At 38.0% G+C, this 13,738-nt stretch overlaps 1 protein-coding gene across 1 annotated transcript; it reads right to left on the bottom strand.

The window, feature by feature from the left end:
- Positions 1 to 3,071: 3,071 nt before the first annotated feature.
- Positions 3,072 to 9,164, bottom strand: LOC148155786 (uncharacterized). The gene is made up of 5 exons (XM_088011733.1): positions 9,077 to 9,164; positions 8,883 to 8,975; positions 8,321 to 8,458; positions 6,243 to 6,299; positions 3,072 to 5,284 (listed from the first exon to the last, which is right to left on the bottom strand). Exons 4-5 carry the CDS (start codon positions 6,256 to 6,258, stop codon positions 3,567 to 3,569), a joined length of 1,734 nt encoding a protein of 577 aa, XP_087867859.1. The 5' UTR covers positions 6,259 to 6,299; positions 8,321 to 8,458; positions 8,883 to 8,975; positions 9,077 to 9,164; the 3' UTR covers positions 3,072 to 3,566.
- Positions 9,165 to 13,738: the final 4,574 nt, after the last annotated feature.

Raw genomic sequence — 13,738 nt, 5'->3', positions numbered from 1 at the left:
TAAAACAATTAACATGATCAGAGAACAGCTGTATCTGCAGCAATAAAGAAAGTCCAGCACAGAAAATAAATCTGATTTATTAGTAATAACTCAAAGAGAAATCACTAATTTACCAGCAATATAACAGAAAATGCCGAGTGCATTCAATAAAATGCATATAAAAATAAAATCAAACCAGAACTGGAAGAGGCACATCCGAAAACAAGCATTTTCTTTGATGGCAGAGAAATTCTCCACAAACTTTGCAACAATACTGTTTTAAATGTTTTCACTCTCATTGGTGTTTTATAGGCTTCAACACTCACAGCTGAATACTTTGTTTTGATTCTTCTGTTTAAAATATGATTTTTTTTTTCTGCCAGTCCTGTCCCTAAAATATCACAACTAGAATATTTATCTTTTGTGGATTCTTGTGAATTTTTTTAATTTGATTTCTGGCTACATCGACACCTACAAAGATCACAACAGAAATGTCTTTCTCCTGTGTGGATCACCCTTTTTTAAGTTCAAACCATGAAGGAAAAAGGAGAGGAAAGTGAATCTAAATAACCTTTAAAATGGCCAACACGCATACTGGTTGGTGTCAGTACTTACAAACTGCTGACCCACTGGGATTTTTACCCACAACTATCAGAGGAGAACAGGAATCCTGTTTCAGCAGTTTAAAGTGTGTTGAGTGCCATCTCTGAACTCACAGCACTTTAAACCTTGAAGCAGACGGGGTAAAGCAGCTGATGACCTTACCAGATGATCCTTTTGCTCTCAAGAACAGTAATTTGAGGATTCATTGTAAAAAGGATCTCCAACAATGCACAAGAACATTTTCCACTTTTTCCTCCCAGAATCAAACTTCATAGCTATTTTACAAGCATCAACGAACTTTAAGGTGACTCATTAATTGAATGTCCACAACATATTTTAGATTTTCTTAATGCTAATTATTTTATTAGTAAGGTAATTTTGCAAGGTCAGTACAGCTTAATTCTGTAGCAGAAAAAAATCAAATAAGTAACATCAATAATCTAGCCTATCTTTCCCTAATGCTGACACTGTCAACTAAAAAAGGGAAACTTTGAGAGATGGATGGAGTTTGGCATTTTGAACCCCAGAACTGGCCTGATGATGAAGAGGGTGTTGCAGCAGCAGGAGGCTCCCAGTACAGGAAGAGTACTGACTTAGAGCGGCAGGTCTCAGGCCTCAGGGTGACTTCCTCATGCATGTAGCTGTCTCCTCGTCTCACAATCTTTCTGGTCCATCGTGAAGTAGACCAGCTGGTCTCATGGAAGGAACACACCAGTTCTTCATCTTTGCCTTGGTCTTTGGGGTCTGAACCCAGCTGATGACAGAAGTGCAATTTGAAGCCACATGTTGCAGGGCTAACGGGTTGGTCTCCATGTGCAGAGCAGTCTTTGGCTCTGTGGCCCCGGCTCTTCAGCTGGGGAGTTCTTTGTCCATCTCGATCTTGGCTCGAAGCTGCCTGAAGGATCCAACCAAAGATTCCTCTTTTTCATCCACCTTTTTGGTGCATTTGCATTGGCTAGCTTTGTTGCTGTGCCCGTTTCATTGGCCGACTGCTTGGACCGATGATCTCATATCCGTCACCGTCTTGAGACCTTATGGCCTGATCTCTGTTCTAATAACCTCGAGTTGCTCAACAGTCCTCTTACATCTGTTGCCTACCCAACCTTTTCTTAGGAAAGTTAAAGTTCAACAATAAGGTCTTGGTCATCTCTGCTCTCCCATCAGTTCCTCCTTTCCCCTGACCTTTTACCTACCATCTACCTCCAACATAACATCAGTGACCTTTAATTACAGTTACACATTTTACACCATTTCAAGTTCAATGTTAAAATCACATTTATAACCTTTTAGTTTCTCTGATTTAGCATTCATTTATAATTTTATAGTAACCATTACTTAGTTACTCTTATTATAATCATGATGCGCGTTATTACAGACATTTCTGAAAAGAAACCAAGAATAATCCATTATTCTAATTATTTGCTACCAAAGTTACAGTTACTTCTTTCACCTAAGTACTTCCACAAGTGTAAGTGTAAGTATTCAAAGTTTGCAGGACACAATAACACACACAACCAGATTAATTTTACTACAGTCTGACTCTACTGTTGGGTCTTGATGTCATCTGTGTACTCAATTTTAAAGGTAACTTTATTCATCGTTACTATTAAACTAAAATCTCCAGCATGGGGAAGTGGGATGAGCTCGACTTTACTCGACAGATGGAATATAAGTTTAGATTTGCGAACATATGGTTCACATTCCTTATCAGTCAGGGAGGAAAGGAGTGTTTACATCACTAAACAAGAAGTAGAAGAACCACCAATAATCCCTAGAAAACAGCATTACACAAACAAAGGGATCAAATACGCTGTTGAATCCTCAGAGTTTCTCTCTCAGCAGCCGACTAAACCACTTAAGCCAAGACTCCTTGGTAAAAGTATTACTCAGAATTGGAAAATGTAGGCCCTGAGAAGACATTTCTAACACAGAAAATCCATCATTTTAATCCACACTCCTAAATTCTAAACATTCACTTAACTAGAAAACATTAAAATGTTAGATATTCAAATAAAAATACATATAGTGCAATGATTTTCAACTCAAATCTTCAAGGGAGTGTTCTGCAACTTTTAGATGTGTCCAACATACTTAAATCCAATGGATCTAATGCCTCCTCGGTGCAGTCAAGTTCTCCCAAGTCCTGAAAGCAAACTTATTTGACTCTCTGCTTTGACATAGAAACCATCTAAAAGTTGCACTTGAGGAATTGAGTTCAATACACTTGCTATATTGTATTCTATGAAATACTTGCAAGTAAAAAATGAAAAGGAAACCCAAAGTTAAACTGTCCTCAAGTGTCCAGTATTCCTGCATACTTTAGTTCTTTCCTTGGTTCAACATATGTGAACCAAATGATGGCAAGTCTCTGCAGAATACTGACTTGCTGAGGAGGGAGTAACTACCACCAGGAAGTGAATTAAAACATGTAGGACACCGGCTCTTGAAGACTAACTTTGGACACCGCCGCCATGAGTTAAAGAAAACTGTACAAATAAATCAGTCTTTTATTAACACAAACATATTCAACAGAAAAATCTGCAGGAGCACTTTTAATACCACTGTGTTATAGTGCAGCTGAACACTTTCTCTAAGAGTCTTTTATTATTATTTCTACCTTCCTCATATATTTCAAATAAGATTTTCAGTTCATCCACTTTCCTCAAGCATTACAGGAGAAATTTTCCAGCGTGGATTCTGAGGGGTGTGTTTAAGCTTGATTTCTTTCTATATCCGCATTCAGAAAGTTCATAACAGGTTTTTATTTCATGTGGATTCTCATGTGTCTGTTTAAATGTAATTTCCGTGTAAACAATAATCCACAAAGATCTTAAATGAAAGGTTTTTATACAGTGTGGATTTTCATGTGCCGGTTCAAGTGACCTTTCTGATTAAATCTTTGTGAGCAAAGATCACAACTAAATGGTTTGTCCCCTGTGTGGATTTTTGTGTTTGTTTAAACTAGCTTTTACGCTACATCTGTATTAACAAAGATCACAACTGAAAGGCTTCTCTCCTGTGTGGATTCTCATGTGTACTTTTAAATTTGATTTTACGCTACACTTGTATCCACAAAGATCACAACTGAAAGGTTTCTCTTCTGTGTGGATTCTCATGTGTTTGTTTAAACTTGATTGATCTCTGCATCTGTATCCACAAACATTACAACTGAAAGGTTTATCCTCCATGTGGATTCTCATGTGTACATTTAAACTTTCTTTTACGCTACATCTGTATCCACAAAGATCACAACTGAAAGGCTTCTCTCCTGTGTGGATTCTCATGTGTACATTTAAACTTTCTTTTACTCTACATCTGTATCCACAAAGATCACAACTGAAAGGCTTCTCTCCTGTGTGGATTCTCATGTGTACTTTTAAATTTGATTTTACGCTACACTTGTATCCACAAAGATCACAACTGAAAGGTTTCTCTTCTGTATGGATTCTCATGTGTACTTTTAAACTTGATTTTACGCTACATCTGTATTCACAAAGATCACAACTGAAAGGCTTCTCTCCTGTGTGGATTCTCATGTGTTTGTTTAAACTTGATTTTAAGCTACATCTGTATTCACAAAGATCACAACTGAAAGGCTTCTCTCCTGTGTGGATTCTCATGTGTACTTTTAAATTTGATTTTACGCTACACTTGTATCCACAAAGATCACAACTGAAAGGTTTCTCTTCTGTGTGGATTCTCATGTGTTTGTTTAAACTTGATTGATCTCTGCATCTGTATCCACAAACATTACAACTGAAAGGTTTATCCTCCATGTGGATTCTCATGTGTACATTTAAACTTTCTTTTACGCTACATCTGTATCCACAAAGATCACAACTGAAAGGCTTCTCTCCTGTGTGGATTCTCATGTGTACTTTTAAATTTGATTTTACGCTACACTTGTATCCACAAAGATCACAACTGAAAGGTTTCTCTCCTGTGTGGATTCTCATGTGTTTGTTTAAACTTGATTTTACGCGACCCTTGTATCCACAAATATCACATCTAAAAGGCTTCTCTCCTGTGTGGATTCTCATGTGTACTTTTAAACTTGATTTTACGCTACACTTGTATGCACAAAGATCACAACTGAAAGGTTTCTCTCCTGTGTGGATTCTCATGTGTATGTCTAAGTAACTTCTTTTTTTAAATGTGTGGCCACACAATTTACAGAGATGTTTACGTCCTGCTAGGGTTCTCGCATGTCTTTTTGATGTTGAATTTTTTTTACATATTTCACCATTGTCATCACAGCTAAACTTCATTTCAACCTGAACTTTCCTCATTGAGTCTAGGGTTTTCTTTGAAGTAAAGGATTTCATTTCATCCTCAAAGTTTGGAGAACCTTTAGTTGAATGGCTCACCTTGCTGTCATTTCCACTGTATTTACTGTTTGGCCTGTAATTTGGAAATTGTTCAAGTTGACAGAAAACATTATTTACATCAACTTCATCCTCCTCAATGAGTTCAGTCTCTGATGAGTTGAAATAATCTCCATGATCTTGCTTTCTGATAGGTTCTGCTGCTTCACAGTGATCTTCTGGTAACTCTCTGTGGTGCTGATGAAGGTGTGAGGACCAGATAAGCTCTTCATCATCCTCATTCATGGTTGGTGGGAGAGACTCTGGACGTTGTAGGTCAAGACCTGGACCATGTTCTTCAGGAGCATCTTCTTTAAGCAGCAACATCTGCTGAGCATCTGCAGGAACCAATGAAGCAAATTATGTGCATTATTATGGCTGTATTATTATATCGATTCTACAATATTTATTTTTTTTCCCCCACCCTCCGAAGATATACATTTTCATTCGCGAGTATCGATACGTTAAACCATAGGGGTCTTAAGGTTTATACCATCCTTTTAACATGTCTGGTTATTGACAGCGAAGCAGCAAGACTCTGCCTCTCCTGATCTCAGTCAACTTGTTTGACTGAGATCAGGAGAGGCTTAAAGTGCACATTATAAACTACACACCAGTTTTTAAGTTGTGTTAATAGGCCAAGTAAAACTATATTTTTCCGAATGTCATGGAAACGTCAAAAAACAACTTTTCTGGTTATGTGAAAGGGAATGAGCTTCCGAACGTAAAAACAAAACACAACATTAGATTCCTTTGTTTTTGGAAATCTCGACTCTTCAATAAATAATGATGGGCTGTATGTTGTTGCTAAGAAACAAAGTAAAGTTGCACAAGTAACTGTGAAAGAGAAGCGGATCGGAGTAGCTGCAAAAGCAGAGAGATTCCAAAATTAATGCAAAGTTCGACTTGTGGCATTGACTTCGTAATTTGTTTTTAAAGACAGAGAGTACAATGAGATCCTGGCAGTCTGAGAGGCAGCTACTCAGAGATGCAAGCAGGGGAATGGCAGCGCTGTGCAGCTGCCAGGAGTTGATCACTACAGGTTGAGGCAGAGCCACTCCCCCAGCAGTTAGTAGTAACAGCCTTCAGTCACGGCTAACTCCGGGAGCCAAGGTAGAAAAGTCCAAAAGACTTTTTAACTCCAAAATGCAGCCACAGTATGTCCAAAAGAAAAACATGAGTGCAATCATTTGCATAGTTAGACTCTACAGAGGTTGACAATCTCTCCACTCAGCTCCCAGATCACTGTTGAGAGTTTTATGTCAAATCCACATGAATTAAATGACAGAAACTCACCACATCTTTGATTCATTTTGTCCGGCTGTAGACTCTGATAGGTACTTTTTCTCAAACCTATATAAAAGAACCACAGACAACGTTTATGAATTTTATGGCCAAGCTTTTGCAAAAGGAGAAGTCTCCGTCAACAGCTCCTCCAAGCTGTTCACAGAGCGTTCTGATCTCCTTCCACGCGAGCCCGTTTTATTGTCAAAGAAAAACAGCCAAGGGGGCAGTCAGTAAAAACAACAGAGGTCGTAAAACATGTAACCTAAACAACCAGCAACCCAGTTCCAGGTGTGATAACTGATCTACGGTCTGAGCCCGGTTCAAATCTCGGTCAAGCTGTTAACAAGACAAAATACGACTACACACAGGCAGTTAGGAGGTATTCTGGTTGATAAGAATTTAGGGTCTGAGAAACATAGAATTAACGGTTTCACATGAAGATAGACAGTCCTGACCTCCAGGTCAGTTCATACACACATAAAGAAGAGAACACTTTAAACAGAACGATCTATAGACTGAATGTGAACTAAAGTAATAACAAAATGATAATACCGAAAATTCTCTAACAGACTCCAAGTCCCTGTCCAATCAGAATCAGGTATTGTATAGTTGGTGCTTTTCATCAGTTTTAGGCTAATTAAATCCAAGTCTATGAACACAAAATGTCACTAAAATCACTCTGTCCTTCTAAAAAAATAAATAAATTAAAAAAAAATTGTAAAAGTGCATAGAATCGTATGCCAAATATCATGATACATATCGTATCATGATCAGAATATCATATCATGAGACTATTGTATCGTTACATCCCTACACATTATAAACTAATGCAGCTTTATATTCATATAAATATTACTTGAATTAAAAGCTAACATACATGAATATTTGACTTTAGGTTGAACTGCGTTGTTGTTCGCTAGGCAACAACCTAACATCGCTCTTAGATTCGCTATAAGAGCGATGTCTGTATCTTAAGCTTGCCTTTTTTATACGACTGTAGTATGTCGCAAATATCTTTATATCAAATAATAAATAGCAATATTTTCAACTTTAAATATTTTTTTACTAAAACTTGATGGGTTCTGTAGCAGAAAGCCAAAGAAATGATAGCTGAGTTATTTAAATGGGGTATTTTTGTTGCTAGTTTGCACTTTTTGTTTACAATACTGTTGCCAAAACATGTTACTTTGTATCTTGAATTGATGGATGTTATCATTGTGTTCATGAATGAAAAAATAAACTTGGTCTCTTTTGAAAAATGCATCTACTTCTGTTTTACGGACATTACACAGACATAACAAATTTAATCCCAGAAAAAAATCACTTTGGTCTGATGACATGAAGATAATGAATACATTAAGGTCCTTTATAAAATGTTTGTCCTTTTTAAATAATTTATAGCATTTCAGGATCAGGACAAAGCCTTCTGCTGTTTACAGTAATTTGCTTCATTTAGGACCTAGAGAGTTTCTTAAGAGCAGCGCTGTTTAAGTTCATGAAGTTGTTGTGATTGAATGCAACTTCCCAGACCAAAGTGCCTCTATACCCAGTTTCAAGTCAAGTGTACTTTATTGTCAAAGATCTATGTAACAGGGTTAACACAGAAGTTTGAAATTTCGTTTCACCAGTCTCCAATGTGCAGTTGAACTAAACTTATAAACATATAAATAAGACATTGACAGTATCCCCTCCCCTCCACACACATTGCACTACACTGTGCAATAAGAAGACAAGTTTCAGAGCTGATCAGGAAGAGAGTCTCACTCCAACAATTATTTAAACACGTTCTTTAAACTGGGTGAAGATCAGAAAGATAACCGACTTCAACTCTAAATGAGGAGAGCCAACCAGATAATGAAAGCCAAAGACCTGAACATAATCTTCAATAGCTTTAGGAATCAGAGCTCCATTGAACCAAGAGCAGCAGAAAAGTTGAATATTTCAATGATGAATCAAATTGGACACGTCCATTTGCGTTAGGATTCAATGAATCTTCCATCAGATAGAAAGCTAATCTGCTAACACAGACACAAACCGTTTCTCAACTTTCTGCTCCTAAACCATTACTGATAAGAAAACATACAGACCTAATCTATGCAGCAGGACTTTGGGGTTGAAATCAGCCTCCAGCGTTTTGCCTCAATACTCCATTTCTTCTAATGGAGACCGCTCCTCTTCACAACCAGAGTGATGGGTGAACTGGTGAGGTCAACTTGTAGATCCAGCTGAGAGACAGGAACCACAAAATGAACAAAGTTAAAAAGCTACAAATCATTGTAAAATGCAATGTGATTCTATAACTCAACTATTAGGATCTTTAGTTGGTCCCAGATATCCTCACAGGACAATAGCTGGGCTTCTTAATGTGCAGTATTGTACTTTCTACTTTTATTCAACAAACAGAATAGAGACATCGGCTAAAGTTTAGTAACCAAAGATGAAATGTTGAAAGCTTACAGAATAAGAAAAAACAATAATTAAAACTGAAAAGCACTAAATAAATGACATAAAATGACAGAAACATAGCATTGGCCTCTTGACTCTACAACAAAGAGCTAAATTACACAAAAGCAGTTATTTAAAGCGTGTGGAGGAACTTAATGAATTATTTCATCAAAGTTTTAATTCCACAGCAATATTTCAGCTCACCAGGACGCTGGAGTTCACAGACGATCCCACAACTTATCCTCAGCAGGAAATGGCCGCTCTGCGCCGCACTCAGCTCTTCTTCACCATCCGTTTCTGAAACACACCATCCTGTTAAAATACTGCCTGCTCAACACTTTACTGCGAAGGTACAAACATATTTCAACAAACTATGAGAATATTTACCGTTTTCTTACCAGAAATATCACCAAACCATGAAAAGCGGGACGTGTTGTCCCCGCATGACCTAAGATGGAGAAACAGGAAATCATCTGAAGTTTCTTCTTCCTCTTGCGGTTTTTGCGGGTTGGCAAAAAGATAAAGAAAAAAAATCTTTCCGGTGTGCATCGCCGCCACCTACTGGTGAGGAGTGTAGGTATATATGGCAATGTTATTCAATTTGTAGAGAGACAATTATATACTTTTAATTAGGACTGTCAGTGTTAGATATTGAAACAAATACTGATAACACTCATTTCTCGAGTTGTTTTGTAGAAAGTTTTCTTAGTCAAATCTCGCTTTCACCTTTTCAACTTTTTAAGATAAACAACCAGTAACTTTCATTGTCAAACTGCGGGACTTTGCATAGTATTAGGTTTTCTCACACATACAAGTATTACATATGTCTATATATTTTATAATATATTATGTCTTTTACATGTCTCACGTTTTATGAGGAAAATATATTTTTCATAAATACCATTAAGCTAAAAATTATTCATACTCCTTCCATTCTTATGTTTACATTCTAAATCAGTTTCCACTCATTAGTGTCCTCTAGCTCAACACACACAGCTGAATATTTTTTATTTGTTTTGATTTGTGGTTCGTGATTCGTAAAAACGTGATTAAAGCTTGATTCGTGTGCCTGTCCTATCCCTAAAGTAACACAAAATATTTATCTTTGTGGATTCTCGTGTATCTGTTTAAATTTGATTTCTGGCTACATCTATACCCACAAAGATCACAACTGAAAGGTTTTTCTCTTGTGTTTCATGTATCTGTTTAAACTTGATTCACATTTACAGTGGATATGAAAAGTATTCACACTCCTTTACATTTTTCACTCTTTGCTTCACTGCAGCCATTTGGTAAAAAAAATCTAAAAAGTTATTTCTCATGAATGTACACTCAGCATCCCATCTTGACAGAGACAAAACAAACGTAGAAATCTTTGCAAATTTATTAAAAGATAAAAACTGAAATATCACATAGTCATAAGTATTCAGACCCTTTGCTCTGAATCACCATTTTGAAGAAGTACAGCCATGAGTCTTCCTGGGAGTGATGCAACAAGCTTTGCACACGTGGATTTGGGGATAGTCTGCCATTCTTCCTTAGAGATCCTCTGCAGTTCCATTGGATGGTGAAAGTTGGTGGATCCATTCTCAGGTCTCTCCAGAAATGCTCTATTGGGTTTAGGTCAGGTCTCTGGCTTTGCCAGTCAAGAATGGTCTCAGAGTTGTTCCGAAGCCACTCCTTTGTTATTTTAGATGTGTGCTTAGGGTCATTGTTCTGCAACCAGTCATCCAGCCTCTGTGCTCTTTGAGCAGTTCCTTCAACCTCATGATTCTCATTCTCTGACATAAACTGTGAGCTGTAAGGTCTTTTTTCTGTTGAGTGCCTTTCCTAATCAAGTCCCATCAGTTCAGTTGAACACAGCTGGACTCCAATGAAGGTGTAGAACCAGTGTTGTGTTCAAGACCACCTAACCCGAGACCAAGACAAGACCAAGACCAGAGTGTATCGAGACCGAGACAAGACCAAGACTTTTAGGGTCCGAGACCAAGTCAAGACCAAGACCGATGAAAGTCGAGACCGAGTCAAGACCAAGACCAGCGGTCCACGCTACATGATACAATAAAATGTAAAATATGATCGAAATTGCTTCTCAAAATAATCTGAAAGATCCATATTCCCATAAAAAACACCTAGATATTAAATACTTAATACATTTTACCAATATTAAATATTCCATTTCTGTGCTAAAATGTGTGATGGTCTCGTGCCATCCCTAAAAACATAACACCCTGGGCATTTGCCCATATTGCTCATGTAAGAAACCACCACTGTCTGCACCATTAAACATAGCAATTGAGGCAATGCCCTGACGGTAAATAACGCTCAACTACCAACACTGACCAAGGAGCAACAAGCAAGAAGTAACCAAACAGAAGGCGCTCATCGTGACTGTTTTCACTCTCTATCCCAGTACATGAAGCCAGGTAGTCTGACACCATGGCAGACATTACAGCTGCCACTTTGAACAAAAACAATCAAAGAGTGCATGCCCTTTCTTTCTTGTGTTTTAGTTATTTGTTAATTTAAATATCAACGTACATAATTAAATAAAATAATGATGCAGTGCACACAGAGCATTACAAGAACAAAGAACGGGTGTTCTGTCAGGTCAGATCGTCATATGCTTAGCACAAACTCACGGTGTTCTGTCAGATCAGCATACGTTGTCAGATAGTCGTACGTTTAGCTCAGACATGCATACGCTGTCATTACCATATGATTTTATTTAATCAGCAACATAGAATCATGATGTAGATCATTATTAACAGTTATTAACAGTTGTATGGCATCCAGCTGCAGCCAGACCTGCTTTAAATACACTTTGAAACCATGACAACGCATGTATATCTATCTAGTTATCATATTATGTCATATTATAAACAATTTAATGACTTATTTTCGTCATAACTTGTGCTGACAGTTGTCAGCAACTGACAACTCCACTGACGGTCGAACTTCTTAAGGCGCATGCATTGGCATGGTACTCACTGCATGTATGCTAGCAACATAGAATCATGACGTATATCGTCATACACTTTGTTATTAACAGTTGTATGGCGTCCTGATTTAGCGGTTAAGTGAGTTTTACACAGGCGTGTGTTGTAGCTTACTTCAGCTGCAGCCAGACCTGCTTTAAATACACTTTGAAACCATGACAACACATGTATATCTATATAGTTATCATTGAAAACAATTTAATGACTTATTTTCGTCATAACTTGTTGCATGTGGTGAACTGACAACTCCTCTGACGGTCGGACTTCTTAATGCGCATGCGCAGGCATGGTACTCACTGCATGTATGCTATTCTGACAGTGTATGGTAATCTGATAGAACAACGGCTCTCAGTGAGTGACACTCCAGTCCTATCTATAAGTAAAGAGCCATGGAGAAGAATCGACTGTTTCTGAATGTCACATCACTATATTGCAGACTTTTGGACATAGCGTTGTCCCATATATGCGACAAGACAGTCAACATCTCCGCACAATAACTCAGACAGTGAGTGACTTTTTTTCATTACAATGCTTATGTGTCTCTGCAGCTAGCTTTGCTAACATCACGTTAACGGAGCTTACCTTCTTTGAGCTACTTTTCTAAGTGACGAAAATAGTTAGACGTTGTCCCCACCGTCTGTGAAAGCGAAGCGCTGCTGAGTTAGCTGTGGCCATCGGATTTCTTACTATTTATGCAGCGCTATTATATTACTGACCATTAGACAAACATTTTCTGCCGCTGAGAGAAAACCACTGCGCATGTCCTGGAGCGCCGCGTGCGAGTGAAAGGTGGGGAGGGGAGGGGGAGGGGGAGAAACACGTAGTTGCTTGGATTTTAATCAGTGCGTTTTGCATCAGCTGAAAACAAAGATGTTAACAAATAAACTGGATAGTATGCTGCACGTTTAGTGATATTTTCACAGTTGCGGTCTCGACTGGTCTTGAAATAAAATGCCGAGTCACCAGCACCCGAGACCGAGACAAGACCGAGACCAAATGCGGTCGAGTCCGAGACGAGACCGAGACCATCAGAAAACGGTCTTAAGACCGGACTCGAGACCAAGACCGATCTCGAGTACCACAACACTGTGTAGAACCATCTCAAGGAGGATAAGAAGAAACGTGAGTTCTTTCTGCAATAATGATATTGAAATAATCATAATTAAGATATCAAGATTCTGTCATTGAAAGATCTCATATTATTTTTGGAAGGATGTTTTAAAATGGATAGCCAAGTATTTCTCAACTGGAAATATTCTGTCAGAAAGACATTGTTTGTGTTCTTATCTTGGATTGTAAATATGCAAACAAACTCCCCTTTAATGAACATTGATCTAATTCTTGAAAAAGTCCCACATGTACATGTAGGACAGTGCTTGAATGTGTCGGCACATGTTACCAAGGTGTTGGATCTGCTCTTTGGGTTGTGGAACTTTGTAAAGTGTGTCCTTTGAAGGACGCCGTACTTGGCGTTCGTAACTGTGTGCTGGCAGTATAACGGTCAGTATTTGCTCTGAATTCTAAAGGTAGGCAATACTGACCGCCAGCTCCTCAACGTAGCCAAATGTTACTTTTAATGTTCAAGTAGTTAGTTTTGTATCATTTTGTCTTTTTCTTCTTTTTTGTATACATGCTGTATCTGTAAATCAATCAATCAATAAAAAATAACTGCGTTAATGAAACATGTTGACATAGAGTATTTGCTCTGAATTCTAAAGGCGAAGCCGCTGCGCTGTCGGGAGGTCCGAATAAACGGTCCCAACCACGATTTTAACCGTCGTGTGTGTCAGATTCCCGTCTCGTTTCCTTCTGACAAAAACCCTTAAGAACACACAACGCAGAGTCCAGGGAACAGCGAGGACTCATCTCGCACGAACAGGGTTACATACACAAATCCAAATGTAAGACAATGTCGCCTAAGTTTTGCATTGTCTCAAACATCTTCTGTTTTTGTAGTCAGGAATCATCCTGTGTTGTCAGTATTTTATTTATTTGTGTACATATTTATAAATACATAACTAAACAAATAAAAAATAATATAATTAATAAATTTATTAATTT

Source organism: Poecilia mexicana, unplaced genomic scaffold (genome assembly GCF_051168715.1).
Source record: "Poecilia mexicana isolate PSO_F unplaced genomic scaffold, ASM5116871v1 scaffold_13, whole genome shotgun sequence".
NCBI lineage: Eukaryota > Metazoa > Chordata > Actinopteri > Cyprinodontiformes > Poeciliidae > Poecilia > Poecilia mexicana.
The sequence above is the reverse complement of the archived record's forward strand: the minus strand, read 5'-3'. Positions and strand labels throughout refer to the sequence as shown.